The sequence below is a fragment of the Chiloscyllium plagiosum genome, chromosome 5 (genome assembly GCF_004010195.1).
Source record: "Chiloscyllium plagiosum isolate BGI_BamShark_2017 chromosome 5, ASM401019v2, whole genome shotgun sequence".
In the NCBI taxonomy this organism is placed as follows: Eukaryota; Metazoa; Chordata; class Chondrichthyes; order Orectolobiformes; family Hemiscylliidae; genus Chiloscyllium; species Chiloscyllium plagiosum.
The window spans coordinates 18,760,373-18,781,785 of NC_057714.1; the positions used below are offsets into that span (position 1 = coordinate 18,760,373).

General features: G+C 41.6%; 1 protein-coding gene across 1 annotated transcript in view; it reads left to right on the forward strand.

Moving 5' to 3' along the window:
* Positions 1 to 21,413, forward strand: part of LOC122550233 (triple functional domain protein-like) — a 561,659-nt gene that overhangs the window by 292,209 nt on the left and 248,037 nt on the right. Inside the window, exons 13-16 of the mRNA XM_043690993.1 lie at positions 3,739 to 3,913; positions 10,311 to 10,506; positions 12,429 to 12,595; positions 19,316 to 19,435. Of these exons, the coding sequence (XP_043546928.1) occupies positions 3,739 to 3,913; positions 10,311 to 10,506; positions 12,429 to 12,595; positions 19,316 to 19,435 (658 nt within the window). The remainder of the gene's footprint in view (positions 1 to 3,738; positions 3,914 to 10,310; positions 10,507 to 12,428; positions 12,596 to 19,315; positions 19,436 to 21,413) is intronic.

The window sequence follows — 21,413 nt, forward strand, 5'->3', positions numbered from 1 at the left end:
GTACAGGAGTTGGGAGGTCATGTTGCGGCTGTACAGGACATTGGTTAGGCCACTGTTGGAATATTGCGTGCAATTCTGGTCTCCTTCCTATTGGTAAGATGTTGTGAAACTTGAAAGGGTTCAGAAAAGATTTCCAAGGATGTTGCCAGGGTTGGAGGATCTGTGCTACAGGGAGAGGCTGAACAGTCTGGGGCTGTTTTCCCTGGAGCGTTGGAGGCTGAGGGGTGACCGTGTAGAGGTTTACAAAATTATGAAGGGCATGGATAGGATAAACAGGCAAAGTCTTTTCCCTGGGGTTGAGGAGTCCAGAACTAGAGGGCAAAGGTTTAAGGTGAGAGGGGAAAGATATGAAAGAGACCTAAGAGGCAACTTTTCCACGCAGAGGGTGGTACGTGTATGGAATGAGCTGCCAGAGGATGTGGTGGAGGCCAGTACAATTGCAACATTTAAGAGGCATTTGGATGTGTATATGAATAGGAAGGGTTTGGAGGGATATGGGCCCAGGTGCTGGCAGGTGGGACTAGATTGGGTTGGGATATCTGGTTTGCTTGGATGGGTTGGACCGAAGGGTCTGTTTCCATGCTGTCCATCTCTATGACTATGACTCTAAATAGTTAGATTTGTTCATGATGGAGATGGTCATTGTCTGGCACATATGGCCAAAGATCAGGAGTAAAGTTGTTAACTAGGTAAAAGCTGATTTTATTGATTGGTGATTTTGCTAAAGTGTATTGTGAGCAGTTCCTTGAAGGCAAATCTGTGCTGAATCGGTTGGAAGCATTCAAAGAAGGAGATGGTGAGGATTCAAAGCAAGTATGTTCCCTCAAAGAAAAAGGATGGGAGTAACAAAGGATGGGATTTGCCTTCTGAATGACAAAGAGTTCATAGGAAAAGATGACCCCGGGGTCCAGACTGCAGAAAATCCAGAGAAGTGCAGCAAATGTAGGTTTGAAATCAAAAGTGGACATTAGGAAAGCAAAGAAAAACATATGTAGAATCGTACAGCATGGAAACAGACCCTTCAGTCCATAACCCCAAACTAAACTCGGCCCATATCCCTCCTTATTCGTGTATTTATCTCAAAGTCTTTTAAATGTTGTAACTGTACTAGCATCCACCATTTCCTCTGAAAATTCATTCCACACACAAACCACTCTACGTTTTAAAAACAAATTGACCCTATCCATGTATTTGTAAAATCTTGCACCTTAAAATATCTCCTACCCAAGGGAAATGACATTTGCCATTCACCTTATCTATACCTCTCATTATTTTATAGACCTAAGTAAGGTCACCCCTCAACCTCCTAAACTCCAGTGGAAAAAAGTCCCAATCTATCCAGCCTCTCCTGATAACTCAAACACTCCATTCCCAGCAACATTTGGCAAATCTCTTCTGAACTATGTCCAGTTTAATAATAATATATCATAATATCCTTAATAATATTGTCAAGTAAAATTAAGGAAAATTGAAAGTTTCTTTTGTTAGTGCACTAGGGTAAACACTGGATACAGCCTATTAAAGACACTAAGTAACTTGTGTGTGAAGCTCAGAATCACAGAATTGTTACAACGCAGGAGGGAGGCCATTTGGCCCATCGTAGATGAATGTCCTACCTGGTGCAGTCTCCTGCTTTTTCCCCATACCCATCTATTGTCATTTCTATGCAAATAATCATGAGTGCCTCAAATGAAGCTGCCACCACCAAATTTCCAGGCAATGCATTCGATACTCTAACTACCCACTGTGTGAAAAAGGTTTTTTTCTTACATCACCCTTGCTTGGTCTTGTTTCTTAACAGACAAGAACAATTTTGTCCTATCTGCTCTATCCAGCCACTCATGATTTGGAAAACCTCTATCAAATTTCTTCTTAACCTTCCTTTCAAGGAAAACAGTCCCAACTTCTTTAGTCTGTCCTTATAACTGAAGTTTCGAGTTCTTTAAACCTGGAGAATGTTCACATGGTTCTTAAGAAAGATTGTATTTCTGTGTAAATTACCGTTTTACCGTTTTCCCACACTATCCCTTTATCCCTAGAAGTCATAGCCTAGAATAGTTGAGTAAGCTTAAGGGGCTGAATGACCTGATTTGTCTTGAATATATTCAATGTCAGCCCTCTTGGGCAGAGAATTCCTAAGACATTATTCCTGATGTGTCACCTGATTGGCTTGCCACTGATTCTTAGACTGTGTCCTTGGTCCTAGACCACCATTTCACCCCCCCCACCAGACACACACACACTCACACGCGCGCGCACACACCACCCACACACACCCTTTCTGCATCTTCTATGTCTAGCATATGAGATCACTGCGTACTCTTCTAAGTGCTAGAGACTACAGGACAAATGTACTCAATCTCTTCACTTGGTGCTATACTGTCATCCTGGGAATTATTTGTCTGAATTTCTGTTGCACTCCCTGTATGGCAAGTACAATCTTGCTTTAGTAAGGAGGACCAAAACTGCAAACCGTGCTCAGGTACAATCGTACTGAGCTTCTATACAATTGAAGCAAGGCATCTTTGCTGTAATACTCAAATCCTCTTGCGACAAAGATAAGTTTTACCTTCCTGATTGCTTGCTGTACTGTATTTTAGCTTTCAGTGCCTTCTGAACAAGGACATTTCCTAATCTTTCCACCATTTAAGAAATACTCTACACCTCCCACTAATGCACGTTTATGTTTCATATTTGTCTTTAATCCAAATGTTTTCTGGATGGAAAGTTATTCAGTTACTTTAGTTAAATGATTGGAATATGAGAGTTTCTGTGACAGATCTTAGTGAGAGTTCAGAGCTGATTCTGTTCAGAGCACTATGGTTTATGATAAAATCAGAAATGCTGCTTGCACATTGCCAAGTAAGTTGTAAGTGTGTTCCTCATGGTATTTCAAGGTGTGATCCTGATGGATAAGGCTCCCACTACCAGTGCACATTTGTTTAAGTTGGCCTGTTAATTCAAATTTGTGAGAGAATTATTTCTTTCTATTACATAAACATCATTCTCAGCTCAAGATGTTATTAGATTAGATTAGATTCCCTACAGTATGGAAACAGGCCCTTTGGCCCAACAAGTCCACACCGACCCTCTGAAGAGTAACCCACCCAGACCCATTCCCCTACGCTATATTTACCCCTGACTAATGCATCTAACACTATGGGCAATTTAGCATGGCCAATTCACCTGACCTGCACATCTTTGGATTGTGGGAGGAAACTGTAGCACCTGGAGGAAACTCACGCAGACATGGGGAGAATGTGCAAACTCCACTCAGACAGTCGCCCGAGGCTGGAATCGAACCTGGGTCCCTTGCGCTGTGGGGTAACAGTGCTAACCACTGAGCCACTTGTTAAAGTGTGTATTTTTACATACAGGTACTGATCTTCCTCTGACTAGTGTGTTGTACTCATGTATTTCTAATGCATTATATAGTGAGAAAAGTCACCATTTCCAAGTGGTACCATCTTATAACTGTGGATCTGCCAGGAGGCATTCACTTCTCATTAACAAGCATTATTTTCTTTACAGGTTTCAGTGCATTTCTCATTTGAAACGTGAATATTCTTTTTACTTATTGATAATGCAATTGGATGTCATGTGGAATATTCAACAAGCTAATTGACATCAAAGTAATGACTTTAAATGATGTAAAGATTTTTGTTTGCAAAACATATCAGGAGTTCAGATGTTGTAATACTGTCTACTGTAAGTACCCTACTGTCATTTTCTTGTTAGGGATTCTGCCATTTCAAGCAACAAGACTCCACACAACAGCTCCATTAATCATATAGAGAGTGTTCTTCAGCAGCTGGATGAAGCTCAGGCTCAGATGGAAGATCTTTTTCAAGAGCGCAAGATCAAACTGGACCTCTTCCTTCAACTCCGAGTATTTGAACGGGATGCGATAGATGTAGGTGTCAAATAGAGATCTAACTCGCAGAGTAATTATTTCCATGCTTTTATTTCTTTGTTTTTCCCTTTTTCCTTTTCAAGCACTTACTCCGCTTTACGTGGCATCACCAAGACAACAGGGCATTGACACGCCCATGTGTGAGTGTGTCATTGAGAGATTTTGGCTATCACAGGCAGTTTGCACAATTGTCATTATTTATCACATCAATAGAATAGAATATCCTTTATGGTCACATGTGCTCACGTACAGAAGTACATGAGAACAGTAAAAAATTTACAGTGTCACCCTATATGGCCTCCAAACCACTGTCCTTCCAAGCTCCACTCAGGCCTCCAGCCCACTGACCGTCCTGATGTCACTCAGACCTCAAGCCCACTGACTGTCCCAACAACACTCGGGCCTCCAGGCCACAGGAATTAAACAGGAGGAGTGGAGGAGCTCTGGTTGGAGTATCCTATTCTGCCACCATCTTGACTGGAAAGAGGGCAAGCTCTTTGAATGATTAATGATCAATAAGATTACAGTCACAGTCATCATTACCTCAAATACTTGTTTTAATTTGAACCAATTTTATTGCAAGGCAGTTAGTCCTGAATATTTAATTAACTTGGCAGTCTTATGCTGAAATACATTGAATCTGTCTTATACATTTTCACTTGTTGCAATGACTAATGACAGTTGTAATACTAGAATGTTCTGATAATAGAATAGAATAGAAGAGCCTTTTTTGTCATACATAGTAAATAAGCAGAGTGAAAAGTTTATACGTTGCCAATTGCAGCGCTAATTTTTGATACAAAAGTACCTAAGCATAGTTTCTTTAGTTACAAGACTTTAGACAATACAGAAATGAAATGTCCAACATTACAGAAATAAAAGTCCAGTACAACAGATAAAGCTGGCATCTAGCTTCCAATTTGCACCAGGCCCTGGCTCCACACTGTGCCAGTGACACACCACACTGGGAGGCCCCTACACCAGACTGAGAGTTTGCCATGTTGGGAAGCCTGGACAGAAGAAGGCTGGAAGGTTGCTACGCCAGGAGGCAGCTGTGCAGATCAGGAGGTCGCTGTGCCATGCTTGGAGGTGGTTGCGCCAATGTCAGGAAGCTGTGCACCAGCTCAGGAGAATACCACATGACACCAGGAGGCCACTGTGTCAGGCCAGGAGGATGTTGTCTCAGCCTGGGAGTCATTGCCAGAGGCGAGAATCGTCACAGTGGCCGGGAGTTGAAGGGAAAGAAGCCGAAGGAGAAGAGAAAGAAAGCACTAGGAGGAAGAGAAAAGAAGAAAACAGGTAGAACCTCCTACTCCGCTGCCATCTTTTCCGAATCATGATGGTGGCAACTAGTGTGACAATATATCACTGTCGTCCTACAATGAAATGTTGAATGCCCTCACATTGGATTCATTTTTGTGTTTTTTTCCCCAGTTTATGCTCATTAGAAAATATTTTAAGTTTCAACTTTGAAACAAAATAATGCTTAAAAAGAATTGAGTTAAAAATCACACAACACCAGGTTATAATCCAACAGGTTTATTTGAAAGTACAAGCTTTTGGAGCACTGCTCCTTCGTCAGGTAACTAGTGGGGCAGGATCATAGGACACACAATTTATAGTAAAAGATCAAAGTGTTATATAACTGATTCAATGTATTGAACAAACCTAGATTGTTGTTAAGTCTTTAATCACTTAGAATGAGGATGTAGTCTCAATTGAATAATATGTAAATCCCAGAACTACTTTCAAGTCACAGCCTCAAGACAACTTAAGATTGTATCAATATATAAAAAAGTGACATCTCAGCTCAGACAATGCATGAAAGTTGTGAGGTTAGATTCTGTCTGTATCCCAACCTTGAGTCAGACTGGTTCTACTTCCAAAGTAAGAATTTATAAAATGTCGCATTAATTGACTGCCTACAGATTGTGTGCCTTTTGATTGCAAATACAAATCTGCAAATGCAAATTCACCTCATCTACTTAAGTGTGTGTGTGGAGGGGAGGGAGAGAGAGCACATGTGGGAAAGAGAGTGTGTGTATATGGGAAAGAGAGAATGTGCATGTAGGAAAGATGGAGAGAGCGTGCGTGTGTGGGCAGGAGGGAGAGAGGGAGCATGTGGGCAAGAGGGAGGGAGAGTTTGGGCATGTGGACAAGAAGGACAGAGACTGTGCACATGTGGTCAAAAATGAGAGAGAGTGAGTGCATGTGCAAGAGGGGGAGAGGATGAGCAGACATGGGCAAGCGGGAGAGAGAATGTGCGCGTGTGGGCAAGAGGGGAGAGAGTGTGTGCGCGTGTGGGCAAGAGGGGGAGAGAGTGTGCGCGAGAGAGGGGGAGAGAGTGTGCGCGCCTGGGCAAGTGGGGAGAGAGTGTGCGCACCTGGACAAAAGGGGGAGAGAGTGTGCGCCCGCCTGGACAAGAGGGGGAAAGAGTGAGCACCTGTGGGTATGAGGGACATGGGGAGAGAGAGGAAGCAAGAGTGTGCACGCGTGCATGATAGAGGGGTAAGAAGGGGAGAGATCACGTGTGTGGGAGACGGAGAAAGAGAGAGAGGGAGAGCACACGTGGGAGAGGGAGACAGTAAGAGCGCGAGTGGGAGTGGGGGACAGTGAGAGTGCACCCAGAGCAGAGGAGAGACAGAGAGACCATGCGCGAGGCGGGGGAGAGAGGCGGAGAGGGAGAAAGAGTAGCACATGTAGGGGAGAGAGGCAGAGGGAGTCTGCATGCGCGCGTCTGTGTGGGAACGAGGCATAGAGCGCAGCCGCCTGTGTGGGAGAGAGTATGTGTTTGTGAGAGAGGCATAGAGAGAGCATTCCCGCTTATGGGGTGTGAGGTGGAGAGAGTGTGGGGGGGGCGAGAGAGAGAGCGCATGCGTGTGGGGAGCGAGGTAGAGAGAGAAATTGCGTGCACGTGTGTGTGAGGGTAGGGGGGAAGGTGGAGAGAGATAGAGCGTGCGCAGCAGGGGAGAGAGGCAGAGAGAGCGAGCTCAAGCAAGTGTGTGGGGGAGAGAGATGGAGAGAGAGAGAGGGCGCATGAATGTAGGTGAGATAGAGTGTCTCCATGCTGAAGGACACCCTCATAAAAACAGCATACGATACTCAACTCATCAATCACCAGTTCCTACATACCGCAGCATGACACTGTAATGATCTCCTCAGAAACCGGCATGTGATACGACCAGTACAGTTCCCTTCGTCTTCCAGTACTCCCCGGGAGCGGAGAAATGCCATGTTATTCGCAGCCTGCAGCATATTATCGATGAGGATGTGCAACTCACCAAGACCTTCCCTACGCCCCCACTTCTTGCCTTTAAACAACTGCCAAACTGTAAACAGCTAACTGCCCAGGCTTCAGAACAACATCGACCATGACACCATACAATCCTGTCATGGCAACCAGTGCAAGACATGTCAGAATGTCGACATGGATACCACCATTACCCGTGGGGGCATCACCCAACTTGTGATTTTTGAGAAGATTTGTAGCTCATGTTCAGGTTCAGGTTGTGAGTTTGCTCGCTGAGCTGGAAGGTTTGTTTTCAGATCTCGCTAGGTAACATCATCAGTGAGCCTCCGGTGAAGCGCTGATATTATATCCCACTTTCTATTTGTGTCTTGGTCTCTTCAGGTGGGTGATATTATTTCCAGTTCTTTTTCTCAGAGGTTGGTAAATGTGGTCCAAATCGAGGTGTTTATTGATAGAGTTCCGGTTTGAATGGCAAGCCTCTAGGAGTTCCCATGCGTGTCTCTGTTTAGCCTGTCCCAGGATGGATGTGTTGTCCCTGTCAAAGTGGTGTCCTTCTTTGTCTTTATGTACAGTATGTAGTGATATTGGGTCATGTCTTTTGGTGGCTCGTTTTCTGTCTGTCTGTCCAGTGCAGTGTTTGTTACAGTCCTTGCATGGTACTTTGTAGATGACAGTAGTTTTGCAGGTTGTTTGTATAGGATCCTTTAGGTTCATCACCTGCTGTTTCAGTGTGTTGGTAGGTTTGTGGGCAAGCATGATGCTAAGGGGTCAGGGTAGTCTAGTAGTCATTTCAGAGATGCTTTTGATGTAAGGAGTGTTGTGTCTGTTTCCTTAGGTTTGTTGTTTAAGAATTGACGGACTGTGTTTATTGGGTACCCATTCTTCTTGAATGCACTGTATAGGTATTTTTCTTCTGCTGCTCGTAGGTCCTAGATGCTGCATTATGTTGTGGCCTGTTTAAATAATGCCCTGATGCAGCTCTGTTTGTGGGTAATGGATGATTGCTTCTGTAGTTAAGTATCTGGTCTGTGAGTGTTGCTTTCCTGTAGAAGCTGGTCTGAAGTTCTCCATTAGCTGTTCTTTGCACTGTGACATCTAGGAAAGGGAGTCTGTTGTTGTTCTCCTCTTTTATGAATTTTATGAGGATATTGGTGATGATGTTGTAGGTTTCCTCTAATTTGTTCCGTTTTGTGATGACAAAGGTGTCGTCCACGTAGCAGACCCTACGTTTGTGTTGGATAATGGGAAGGGTTGTTCAAGTCTCTGCATTATTGCTTCTGCTAAGAAACCTAATATTGGTGATCCCATGGGTTCCGTTGATTTTCAGTTGTCATTGAAGGTGAAGTGGGTAGTGAGACACAGGCTTGAGGATGTTGTTCTTGCTGGGGGGGCAAGGAGTTGGTGCTGTCTATTGTTTGTGTCCTTAGTTCCCCTAGTAGTACGGTCAGTGATTCTTTGGACAGGTCGATGTTAACTGATGTGAATAGGGCTCTTTTGTCAAAGGATACTATTATTTCGTCCTCTTCTATCTTGTTGTACTGGGTGTTTAGGAATTCTTGGGTGGAGTGAATGGAGTGGCATGGATGTTCTACTAGGTATGTCAGTTTTCAATGGAGTTACTTAGCTAGTCTGTATGATGGTGTTCCAGATAGGGAGACTATGGATTTGAGGGGGACCCCTAGTTTGTGTACTTTCGGTTGTCCGTAGAAGCGGGGTGTTTTGGATCCATCCGGTTTCATTTTTTTGGATATCTGCCTTGTTAATTTGTCCTGATTTATGAAGTTTCTTCAATGCGACTGTGACATGGTTTTCTAGCTTTGGGGTCGGGTCTATCGCCACCTGCTGGTAACTGGCAGTATCTGCGAACAGTGAGTTCACCTTTTCAATGTACTGTTCTGTTTAGGATGATGGTCATGCGCCTTTTGTCTGCAGGTAGGATTACAGTGTTTCTGTCTTTTCTGAATATCACACTACAGTGTTCAAACAGTAACAGGCACATACAGAATATCACATTGTACAGTGTTCAGACAGTAACAGGCATGTACAGAATACCACATTGTACAGTGTTCAGACAGTAACACGCATGTACAGAATATCACACTGGTGTTCAGATAGTAACACACATACAGAACATCTGACCATAGTGTTCAGACAGTAACACACATGTACAGAATATCCGATTGTACAGTGTTCAGACAGTAACACGCGCTACGAATATCAGACCGTACAGTGTTCAGACAGTAACACGCATGTACAGAATATCACCCTGTACAGTGTTTAGATAGTAACACGCATGTTCAGAATATCTGACTGTACATGTTCAGACAGTAACAAGCTCGTACAGAATATCAGACCGTACAGTGTTCTGACAGTAACAGGCACGTACAGAATATCTGACTGTACAGTGTTTAGACACCGTACAGTGTTCAGACAGTAACACGCTCATACAGAATATCAGACTGTACAGTCAGACAGTAACAGGCGCACACACAATATCACACTCTACAGTGTTCAGACAGTAACACGCACGTACAGAATATCCAACCGTACAGTGTTCAGACAGTAACACGCATGTACAGAATATCACACCTACTGTGTTCAGACAGTAACATGCTCACACAGAATATCAGACGTACAGTGTTCAGACAGTAACACGCACGTACAGAATATCCAACCGTACAGTGTTCAGACAGTAACACGCATGTACAGAATATCACACACCTACTGTGTTCAGACAGTAACATGCTCACACAGAATATCAGACGTACAGTGTTCAGACAGTAACACTCGTGTACACAACATCACATAAAATGGCTTTGGAGTTCCCTTCCTCAGCAGGCAGTGGATACTGAATCTTCAAATGTTTTTAAGGCAGGTAGATGCTCTATTACCAAGGGGCTGAAAAGTTAACAAGGATTTCCAGGAATATAGAATTGTGATCAAAATCAGATCAGTTATGATCTTTGTAAATGGTGGAGGAGCCTCAAAGGGCTGAGCACGCTCTTGTTCCTTGGTTGTATGTTTGATCATAATGTTTTGATGCTAAACTGAAGATGTTCACATGGAATTGTTTCTGACTAATGATGATTTCATTAAAGTGAGCATTGTTCGGCATAGTTTGTATCAGTTATGATGTTTTTCTTTCAGATCATTTCAGATCTCGAGTCCTGGAATGATGAGCTGTCTCAACAAATGAATGACTTTGACACTGAGGATTTGACCCTTGCTGAACAGAGGTTGCAGCATCATGCAGATAAAGCTCTAACCATGAATAATTTAACTTTTGATGTCATCCATCAGGGACAGGAGTTACTTCAGTATGTGAATGAAGTACAGGCCTCAGGTATGCTCCAGTGAATGTGTTTCAACTTTTAACTTGGAACTATTTAACTATAAAGCATATAAAATGAAAAAAATGTACTTGATTGTGCCCACCTGATACAAGTTTTCAACTGGAGGAGAAAGTGAGGTCTGCAGATGCTGGAGATCAAAGTTGAAACTTTATTGCTGGAACAGCACAGCAGGTCAGGCAGCATCCAGGGAACAGGAGATTCAACGTTTCGGGCACAGGCCGATTCCTGAAGAAGGGCCTGTGCCCGAAACGTCGAATCTCCTGTTCCCTGGATGCTGCCTGACCTGCTGTGCTGTTCCAGCAATAAAGTTTCAACAAGTTTTCAACTGGATAGTTGACCAAAGCTCATTTTTACAGCTTTGGAAGAACCAAAGGAGAGCTTTGAACTTCTTAGTTATTTATGGATTAGTAACTAATTTTAATAAGTGTTAAATATGATACATGGAATTGCCATAAATAATCTCTATTAAGCAAGACAAATGATTTTTTTATAACAACATAGCTTATCCTTTGAGAGTTGCTATGAAAATATATAAAATAGAGTTTAGCAGCATGTAAAGAGTGCAATGAAGTTCTAATAATTTTGCTGAGGTTTGTATCATCCATCTGATAAGGAGTCATTCTGGGTCTTGCTCCTTTTGTCAAATCTGTGATTAAAATAAATTTCTATTCTGTGGATTCAGAAGTAGACAGAAAGAAGAACACATGTCAACTCTGCCTTTTGGATATGATGTCTGTGCTACAATATTTCTTAATTCCAGACTTTTACAGGCATGATCAAATTAGGTGTTCTTGTTAAATCAGTACATGCTTACTGTTCATCTACTACTTAATAAAGAAAACAGCAGTGCCCATTTTAATTTGTTATAAATTCTTAGATTTATCATAGTTTACTCTATTGTGTGCTTTCCCACTGTCAGAATGGCCTGAAGAAATCCTGCTATATTAACCTGGCTACTAAAAGGCATAGCAAAGTGGTCGAGTATGTCAATTCCTCAGGTATTCCTGGAGAAAATGTTTGTATTGTTGAGAGTAGTAAATTGGCATGTATCACTGGTGTAACTCATTCCCAGATGCAATAGCTCAGCATATTGGAAACTTTGTATGATGGGGCAGTTTATAGGATTTTCAGTGAACACTGATGTGTTAAGAAATGCGGGTCCATAAGAGACTGACTTCTTAGCCCTGAATTTTTTATAATATCTCCAAGATTGATAGTAAGTAGTGCGGCTTCCTGACAAAATCATTGCATTATGGATAGTTGCTGTGATGAACCTGTTAACACTTGTTACAGAGGTCATAGAGTCATACAGTACATAAGCAGACCCTTCGGTCCAACCTGTCCATGCCGACCATAATCCCAAACTAAACTAGTTACACCTTCCTTGGCCCATGTCCCTCCAAACATTTCTATTGAGTATGTCTTTTAAACATTGTAACTATACCTGCATCCACCACTTCCTCTGGAAGTTCATTCTACACTCTAACCCTGCTGTATTTTTTTGTTAAAAGTTGCCCCTCATATTTTTAAAACTTTCTCCTTTTATCTTAAAAATATACCCCCTAGTTTTAAACTCCCCAATCTTAAGGAAAAGACAACTGTCATTCACCTTATCTATACCCGTTATGATTTTATAAACCTCTGTAAGGCTTCTCCTCAATTTCTTATGCTGTAGTGAAGTAAGTCCCACCCTATCCAGCCTCTCCTTATAACTCAAACCTTCCATTTCCATGTTGACAAAAATCTTTCAGGTTTTTAGACTCTGTGCACATGCCATTGATCAAATAATAATCTATAAACATAAATGATTAGTACTGCAACTGAGTGAGAGGTCAGCACTTTTAGGAGAGAAAATTAGGAATGAATAAAGTTTTCAATTCAATTTTGTTCTGTCTTTGCTGTTACCCTTTAGGTGTTGAGTTAACCTGTGACAGAGATGTTGATATGGCAACCCGTGTGCAGGACCTGCTCGAATTTCTTCATGAGAAGCAGCAGGAATTGGACCTCACTGCAGAGCAGCACCGCCGGCACTTGGAACAATGTGTGCAACTGAGGCATCTACAGGCTGAGGTCAAACAGGTCAGCATTCAGGGTGCTTTGCTTGATTATGACAAATCACTGTAATTTATTTTTGATGAAAATTCACACATGGGGAAACTGGAAATCTCACATTATCATAGATTATTGCTGCTGCCCTGAAGTTCCCTCATCGGTGTACTCTTTGGATGGATTAAAGCTAGATTTTCTACACATTACGCATACTATACCAGGCCTGAGAATGCATACTGCATAAATGGGAAAAGGATCCTTTCTATTGATTAGCACTAAAACCCTCAATGCAAGAAATTGAAAAATTTGGATTGCTCTATGTTTTTGTTTGACTTTTTTATTCTTTGGTGAACTGTAGCAGACACATGGGAGCCATCACTACATGTAAATTCCTTTCCAAGTCACAAACAATCTTGACCTGGAACTGTATCATCGTTTCTTTTCTGTTACTGGGTGTTATCTTGGAACTCACTCCCTAACACCATTGTAAGTGTACCTACTGCAATAGTTTGAGGAGACAGCTTAGCACTACCATCTCAGAGGCAACAAAAGCTTGTCTTGCCAGCGATGCTCACATTTTTAAAGAATTTTGTAAAAGGATGGGCTGAAGACTTATTTGAGTAATGTACTAAGATGGAGCTGATTGACCCACAGCCATCTTCCTTTATCCTGGATTATCCAAATAGTGAAGAGGTTTCCCTGACTCCCATTTACCTCAATATTGCAAAATTCAACTCTTTTGTCCATTTTTGGACAAGGTTGTAGTGAGGTTTGTAATTAGAGTGCATCACATTTTTCACTGCAGACATCTGAATGGCCTGAATAAGATTGTTCCTTTAGTTGAAATTTGTGAACAGCTTTGAACATTCAACTCTCAGACCATATCCAAGTTTTGTTACAATCCCTGATTAGACTCAGAATTTTATTAACATCTAATCAGGGACCGGTAATGTTTTTTTTCTTGAATATGCTGAAAATGATACATTTTGCCAAAGCTTTTTACCTTGCATTCATCAGAGCAATTCACCAGAAATAAGAATGAAAATCATTTATACCGAATGCGAGCAGAGTGCTGATTTGCTAGTGAGTGAACCATAAATTTGTTGCCATTGTACCATGCAGAATGCAACACTTAATGATGATTGAGAGTTAATTGCTGTGCTTTATTTAAATTTTAAACCAGGCAAGTTAACTCTGGTTAAGGTACTGCCCTGAAAAGTGAACTAGATAACAGCTGTTACCTATTTTGTTCAATTTTAAAAGGCGCAATGTGCATGTTCTTTCTGACAGCCACAAGCAGCATCCTGTATTAATGTATGTAGCTTCTAGTTCAGCCAACACTTTCTGTCTTACACTCTAACATCCAGAATTAACAGGAGGTAAATAAGAATGAACAGGGAATCTGGTCAATCACACCATAAATTGCGTATTAAAGAACTTACACAACCTATACAGGTCCCCTTACTGTTCTCAGCAGCCCATCCTGATGCAGCTATCGCTGCTTGTCACAGAAATTCTTTAAAGCTCTGGTTTCTTCATGAAAAATTTCGGCTCTGTTTCTTCAAAGAGCTAGCCTGCTTCCAAGCTGACAGCAGTTGCATACTACCTAGGTTCCTCATGTACAGCCTTCACTGAAAAGGCTCATTATCCCAGATCTGCAATATATGATTAGATTAGATTAGATTAGATTAGATTACATTACAGTGTGGAAACAGGCCCTTCGGCCCAACAAGTCCACACCGACCCGCCGAAGCGAAACCCACCCATACCCCTACATTTACCCCTTACCTAACACTACGGGCAATTTAGCATGGCCAATTCACCTGACCCTGCACATCTTTGGACTGTGGGAGGAAACCGGAGCACCCGGAGGAAACCCACGCAGACACGGGGAGAACGTGCAAACTCCACACAGTCAGTCGCCTGAGGCGGGAATTGAACTCGGGTCTCAGGCGCTGTGAGGCAGCAGTGCTAACCACTGTGCCACCGTGCCGCTGTAAGGTCCAGCATTCTTAGTTGTATCTTTCAGCTAAACTGACCTATTTCTGGGACTGTGTTGCCCTATGTTAGCCAGACCAAACTGCAGCATTTAAACATTTACATAGACCCAACTTCCCAGCCACACTACAGCTGACAATTTCTGAGCTACTCCAGTCACAGTGCTTAGCAGTATGCTATTACCAATGGCTCCCAGGGCTCCTCTGAGCTCCAGGCTACTCAGTAGAATGGAACCATTCCACCTGCTCCCGAATAACTATTTACTAATTGCTGTTCACTGACTTGTAAAATATAGTGGGCAGCACACTGCTGCCTCACAGTGCCAGAGACCGGGTTCAATTCCAGCCTCAGGCAACTGTGTGGAGTTTGCACATTCTCCCCGTGTCTGCGTCGGTTTCCTCTGGGTGCTCTGGTTTCCTCCCACAGTCCAAAAATGTGCACGCTAGGTGAATTGGCCATGCTAAATTGCCCGTAGGTTAGGTGAAGGGGTAAATGTAGGGTAATGGGTCTGGATGGGTTGCTCTTCGGAGGGTCGGTATGGACTTGTTGGGCCGAAGGGCCTGTTTCCATACTGTAAGTAATCTAATCTAAATAATTTTTAAAAATCTCCCATCAGGATTCCTGCTGTTAGGTAGAATCAATTGTATCAAACTATAGAGCGATCTGTGCCTTAAATGTTATAATATCTAGTCAAGGAGAAAGTGAGGGCTGCAGATGCTGGAGATCAGAGCTGAAAATGGGGCTTATGCCCGAAACGTCGATTCTCCTGTTCCTTGGATGCTGCCTGACCTGCTGCGCTTTTCCAGCAAAACATTTTCAGCTAATATCTAGTCAAACCTGATCATTCTCTGTAGGTGTTAGCTCATAAAAACGAAGACTTCAAAAAATAAATGATTTCATCACGTGAGTTAGTGCAATTCCAATTTAATTTGAGAAGAACATTTTTGTGCATACAATTCAATGTGCTGTGGAAATTAATCAGGGTGAAGTAGATTTGGTATTTTGGATTCATGATACTGATCAAAATGTGGAAGCACAGTCTCAGGATAAAGGTCTGACCATTTACGTTTGAGATGAGAATTTTTTGAACTTGAAAAGCTGTGAATCTTTGTAATTCTCTATCCTAGAGGGCTTTGCAGTCTCCACCATTCAATTCAATGTATTGAAGTCTTGGGTAGACAGGTGTTTGATTCTGTCAGAGATTCAAGGGATGTGGAAAGCAGGCATGAGAGTTGAGTTGAAGCCCAAAAGCAGCCATAATCATTTGAAATGGTAGAGCAGGCTCAAATAATGAGAGGTCTACAGCACAGAAAAAGGCTATTTGGCCCATCACCTCCATGCTGGTCAAAAACAGCCACCCAATATTGAAATCCTTTTCCAGCAGTTGGCCCATAACATTGCATACCTTGGCATCGCAAGTGCACATCTAAATGCTACTCTAATGTAGGTTTCTACTTCCACCACCCTTACGGGCGGTGAGTTCCAGATTCCCTGATCCTCTGGATGAAAATGATTTTCGTCTAAATCTTCTGCCCTTTATCTTAAAGCTATGCCTTGGAGGGTCATTGATCCCTCCAAGGGAAAATTTTGCTTTCTGTCTACCCTATCTATGCTCCTCATGATCTTATACATCTCAATTATGTCCCCTCTCAATCTCATTTGTTGAAAGGAAAACAACTCCAGTCTTTCCATCTCTTTTCATAACTGAAACTTTCCTTCCCAGGTAAGATCCTGGTAAATCTCCTCTGCACCCTCTCCAGTGATATCACATCCCTCCAAAACTACACACCATACTTTAGCTGTAGCCTAAAATACATTTTGAGCATTGAATGTGGAACATTACAGCGCAGTACAGGCCCTTCAGCCCTTGATGTTGTGCTGACCTGTGAAACCAGTCTAAAGCCCTTCTAACCTACACTATTCCATTATCATCCATGTGTTTATCCAATGACCATTTAAATGCCCATTTCCCGTTAAGAGCACAATTCTAGCTGTGTTCTTAAATCTAATGTTTTGGCTAATAAACACAAGTATACCATATGCCACCTTAACTGCTTTATCTACCTGTCATGATGTGCTAAGGAACCAGTATACATGCACACTAAAGTCCTTCTGATCCTCTGCTTCCCAAGGTCCTACTGTTCATCTAGTATTTCCTTGTCTTGTCTTTCCTGCCCAAGTGCATGAACTCACATTTACCCAGATTGAATTCTAATTGCGACTCATCAGCCCATCATCTACATCCTCCTGTGATCTGAGGCTATCCTCAATATTTGCCACCCCACCAATTCTTGTATCATCTGCAAACCTGTTAGACATCCTCCCACATTAAAGTAAAAATCATTTATATATGTCACAAACAGCAAGAGCCCTAATATTGACCCCTGTGATACCCCACTGGACCTCCATATGGAAAAATACCTCTCAACCATCACTCTCTACTTCGGCTACTCAGCTAATTATAGATCCAACTTGCCAAATTTCCTTGACTTTTACTTTGTTATTAGTTTTCTCAGCACAACTTTATCAAAAAAGTCCAAGTGAAGTACATTAAAAGCATTGTTCTCATTCACACACCTTGGAAAAGTTTGATCAAGTTGGTCAAATATGACCTCCCATTAACAAAACCTATTCTAGATTGATCCCTGATTCTCTAAATATAGATTAAGTCTGTCAATTCTGGCTCAATTAGCTGTATTGTATAATGCTGTTTTTGCATTTCTTGTATTCTGGTACTCAAGTCAAGTATGGAAATTTAAAATGTATGGAAATGTTTAGATAAAGTAAATATTGGAAAAAAGTGATAAAGAAATGCCTTTTATTTTATAGAAATAACTGCTAATAGTTCAAGCTCGCGAAGGCTGACTTTAGGTGGTAGGCGCTAAGTCAGCCATTCAACCCATTATATCTGTTCTGAAATTCGGTTGATAATCTGATGATCCTCAACTACACTTTCCTGCTTTTCCCAATAACCCTTGATGACCTGACAGATTAGAAATGTATTTTTCTCAGCCTTGACTATTTTTAATGACCCAGCCTTGACAGCCCAGTGCAGCAAAAAAGTCCAAATTCACTGCCCTTAGAAGGAATTCCTTATCTCTGTTTTAAGTGGGTGATCCCTCACTCTAACATTATACCCTCTGATCCTAGACACTCTCACAATATTCAAACTCTCATAAGAAAATCCCTCAAGTTATATAATTGGTTGTCATTTTCACTGATAATATCTATCTTCCAAAAACTTTGTCTTCTACTTCAGTCATCTTATCATAAAGTCATTATTGCAGGATATTTATAACTATGCTTGATGCTTTGCTCTGTATGTACTCATGCCCATTCTTTCCGATTCTTCAAAAAATTAGCTTTTCTTGGCCAATCCAAAGATTCTGAAATATTTGCTATTGTATTCTACTTGCATGAGCAAGAGATATTCAAATAGACTTTGCTGATGCTCTCAAATAGGAGAAAGTAAGGACTGCAGATGCTAGAGATCAGAGTCAAAAAACAGGAGAGTTGACGTTTCGAGCATAAGCTGTTCATCAGGAATGTCTCTCAAATAGTTCACTTTCGCAGAACTGTTGTACTGATCTGGTGCAAGTATGATTTTATAAATGAGTTAATAAGATTAACACATATATGTGAGTGGAATACTGTACGTGCTGATTGCAATTAATACAGACAAGATGTTCCCATTTTCTCCAAGTGGATTTAATCTTAACTCAATCATTCTAGTTAAGATAATGGTTTAAATGGTGTAACGTGTTGCCATTTCCAACCTCTGAGTCTTATGGTAGGAAAAATGAACTGTCTATCACCATTTACCGATGGCATTCAGATGGTTTTGTGGCCACCTTCTGCATTGTAAGACCGATGTTGGGGAAATCATAATGGTGGTGATTGTTTAATTTTGGAAAATTTGCATAGTTTCTGCTTTTACAAAAGCAAAATACTGCTGATGCTGGAATTAAACCTGAAGATGCTGGAAATTTAAGCAGATTTGGCAGCATCTGTCAAAGGAGAAACAAAATGAAAGTTTCAGGTTAATGAACTTTGATTTCTTTGATTCTTTACCATCAACAAGTTTAGCTTCATAGAGAACATCCCCCTTCTTGTCCACTCTCTTCCTGTGACTCACATTGATTAACAGCAACTAGGGTTTGTGACAAATCACAATTAGACCTACAATGTTGAGTGTATGATTACTGTTTACCAATTCACTAATCAGTGCTTTGCCTATTATGGACTTCATAATAAAATTGGATTCATTATCTTGAATGGAACAGTAAGTAGCTGATTTGAGATGCTAAAGAATTTTTATATAGAATACTCCACACATGTACTCTTAAGCTTTTGCTTTCACTTCTGTTTGCCATCTGCAGTTACAAAAGAAATGTACCTGTTCTGTTGTTGTGAAAGTGCATCTTGTAGCCATCTTCATACTGATAATAAAAGTAAAAGATTAGGGGTAATTGTAGCCATTTTCATATATCATGAAGTTTATAATTTAGTTGATACTTACCTACATTATCGTAAAGAACTGCATCTTGGTGTTAGTTGTATTAACAGTGAGTTGCTGACTCTTTTGGTATTGTCCCTCAGTTTTCTCCATCATTAGTGTCACTAGTCTAAGCGGTACACTATGGAACTTCCTCCCTCAGCCTCTTTGCTTCTCCACTTCCTGCTCCTACTTCAGATTCCTCCTGACAACAGAAACTTCATTGTACACTGCTAACTTAATTATCATTATTGCAGGTGCTGGGTTGGATTCGGAATGGAGAATCTATGCTAAACGCAGGTCTCATCACTGCCAGCTCACTTCAGGAAGCTGAACAGCTACAGCGTGAGCATGAACAATTCCAACATGCTATTGAGGTAAAACAGTTTCTAACAATAATGTCCAGTTTCTGCACCGAGGGGCTTATATGTATTTTAGAGCAATTTAGAATCTTTCCTTGTCCAACTCTGATACTTTTGTGGTCTAAACTCATAATGTTTTCAGGCATTTTTCAAATATGATTGAAGATAATCTATTTCTCAAAGTAATAGTTCAGTCAAACTAAAGGAGAATAGTTAAATTCTTAAACGTGACCTGTTAGATTTAGTCAGAGACATTTTGTACCAGTTATCTAGGATTATAATGGAGAAAAAAAGTGTTTTGTATTAGGATGGTAGAGAAGAATGTCACTAAAAGGTCCATCTACATCAATCCCACTCCACCAGGTAAACAAGACTCTTATTATCAGCCCCATGACAAATATAGTTAACCATGAACCCAACCTGTAGTTCAGCCATTCAGATCACAAACTGCGCCTTTTTTATCTCTAGCCTTGACAGCTCTAATGCACTCTCCATCAGTTTCGAATCTGCCTCCATCCACCTACTGTATCTTATCTAAACCTTTGTGTATCTTAACTTGTTCATCAGTTAGCCCTTCTTTATAGAACATAGAACTGTACAGCAGAGGAACGGGCCCTCGGCCCACAACGTTCTGTCAAACATGACACCATATTAAACTGATCCCTTCTGCCTGCCTTAGGTCCATATTCTTCCATTCCTTGCATATTCATGTGCTTATGTAAATGTCCCTTATATACCTCTATAATACCTGCCTCAACAACCATCCCTGGCAGCGCGTTCCAGACTCCTGCCAATGTGTAAAAAAATTTGCTACTTGTATCTCCTTTGAATGCTCACCTTATGTGCATTTGTCCTCGTATTAGATATTACAACTCTGAGGAAAAAAGATTCTGACCATCAACCCTATCTATGCATCTCATAATTTTTGAAGACTTCTATCAAGTCTCCACCACTCCAGAAAAAACAACCCAAGTTTTTCTAGCCTTTCCTTATAGCCCTAATCTTGGCGCCATATCCCCGAGTCCTAGTCACATCCGCCAGTGGGAACAACTTGCCACCTCTATCTTTCATAATTTTATATCTTTCTATAAGATCCCCTTTCATTCGAACATAGAAGAGCTCAGCATAGCACAGGCCCTTCACAGACCTTTTATCCTACTCTAAGATCAAACTAACCTACACACCCTTCATTTTATTCCCATCCATATGCCTATCCAAGAGTCATTTAAATGTCTGTAATATATCTGACACTATTATCACTGCTGGCACTGCATTCCATGCACTCACCACTCTCTACGTAAAGAACAAACCTCTGACATCGCCCCCAAATCTTCCTCCAATCACCTTAAAATTATGCCACTTTGTGATAGCCATTTCTGCCCTGGGAGAAAGTCTCTGACAATTCATTCTATCTATGCCTCTCATTGTCTTGTACACCTCTATCAAGTCACGTCTCATCCTTCTTTGCTCCAATGAGAAAAGCCTTAGCTCCCTCAACCTTTCCTCAGAAGACATATCCTCCAGTCCAGGCAGCATCCTGGTAAATCTCCTCTGCACCCTCATAAAGCTTCCATATCCTTCCTATAATGGGGCGACCAGAACTGAACACAATATTCCAAGTGTGGTCTAACCAAGGCTCTATAGAGCTGCAGGGAGAAAGTGAGGACTCCAGATGCTGGAGATCAGAGCTGAAAATGTGTTGCTGGAAAAGCACAGCAGGTCCGGCAGCATCCAAGGAACAGGAGAATCGACGTTTCGGGCATAAGCCCTTCTTCAGGAATGAGGAAAGGGACACACTCATTCCTGAAGAAGGGCTTATGCCCGAAACATCGATTCTCCTGTTCCTTGGATGTTGCCGGACCTGCTGTGCTTTTCCAGCAACACATTTTCAGCTCAATAGAGCTGCAGCATAACCTCGCGGCTCTTAAATACAATCCCCCTGTTAATCTCACCATTCGCCTTTTTAACAACCCTATCAACTTGGGTGGCAACT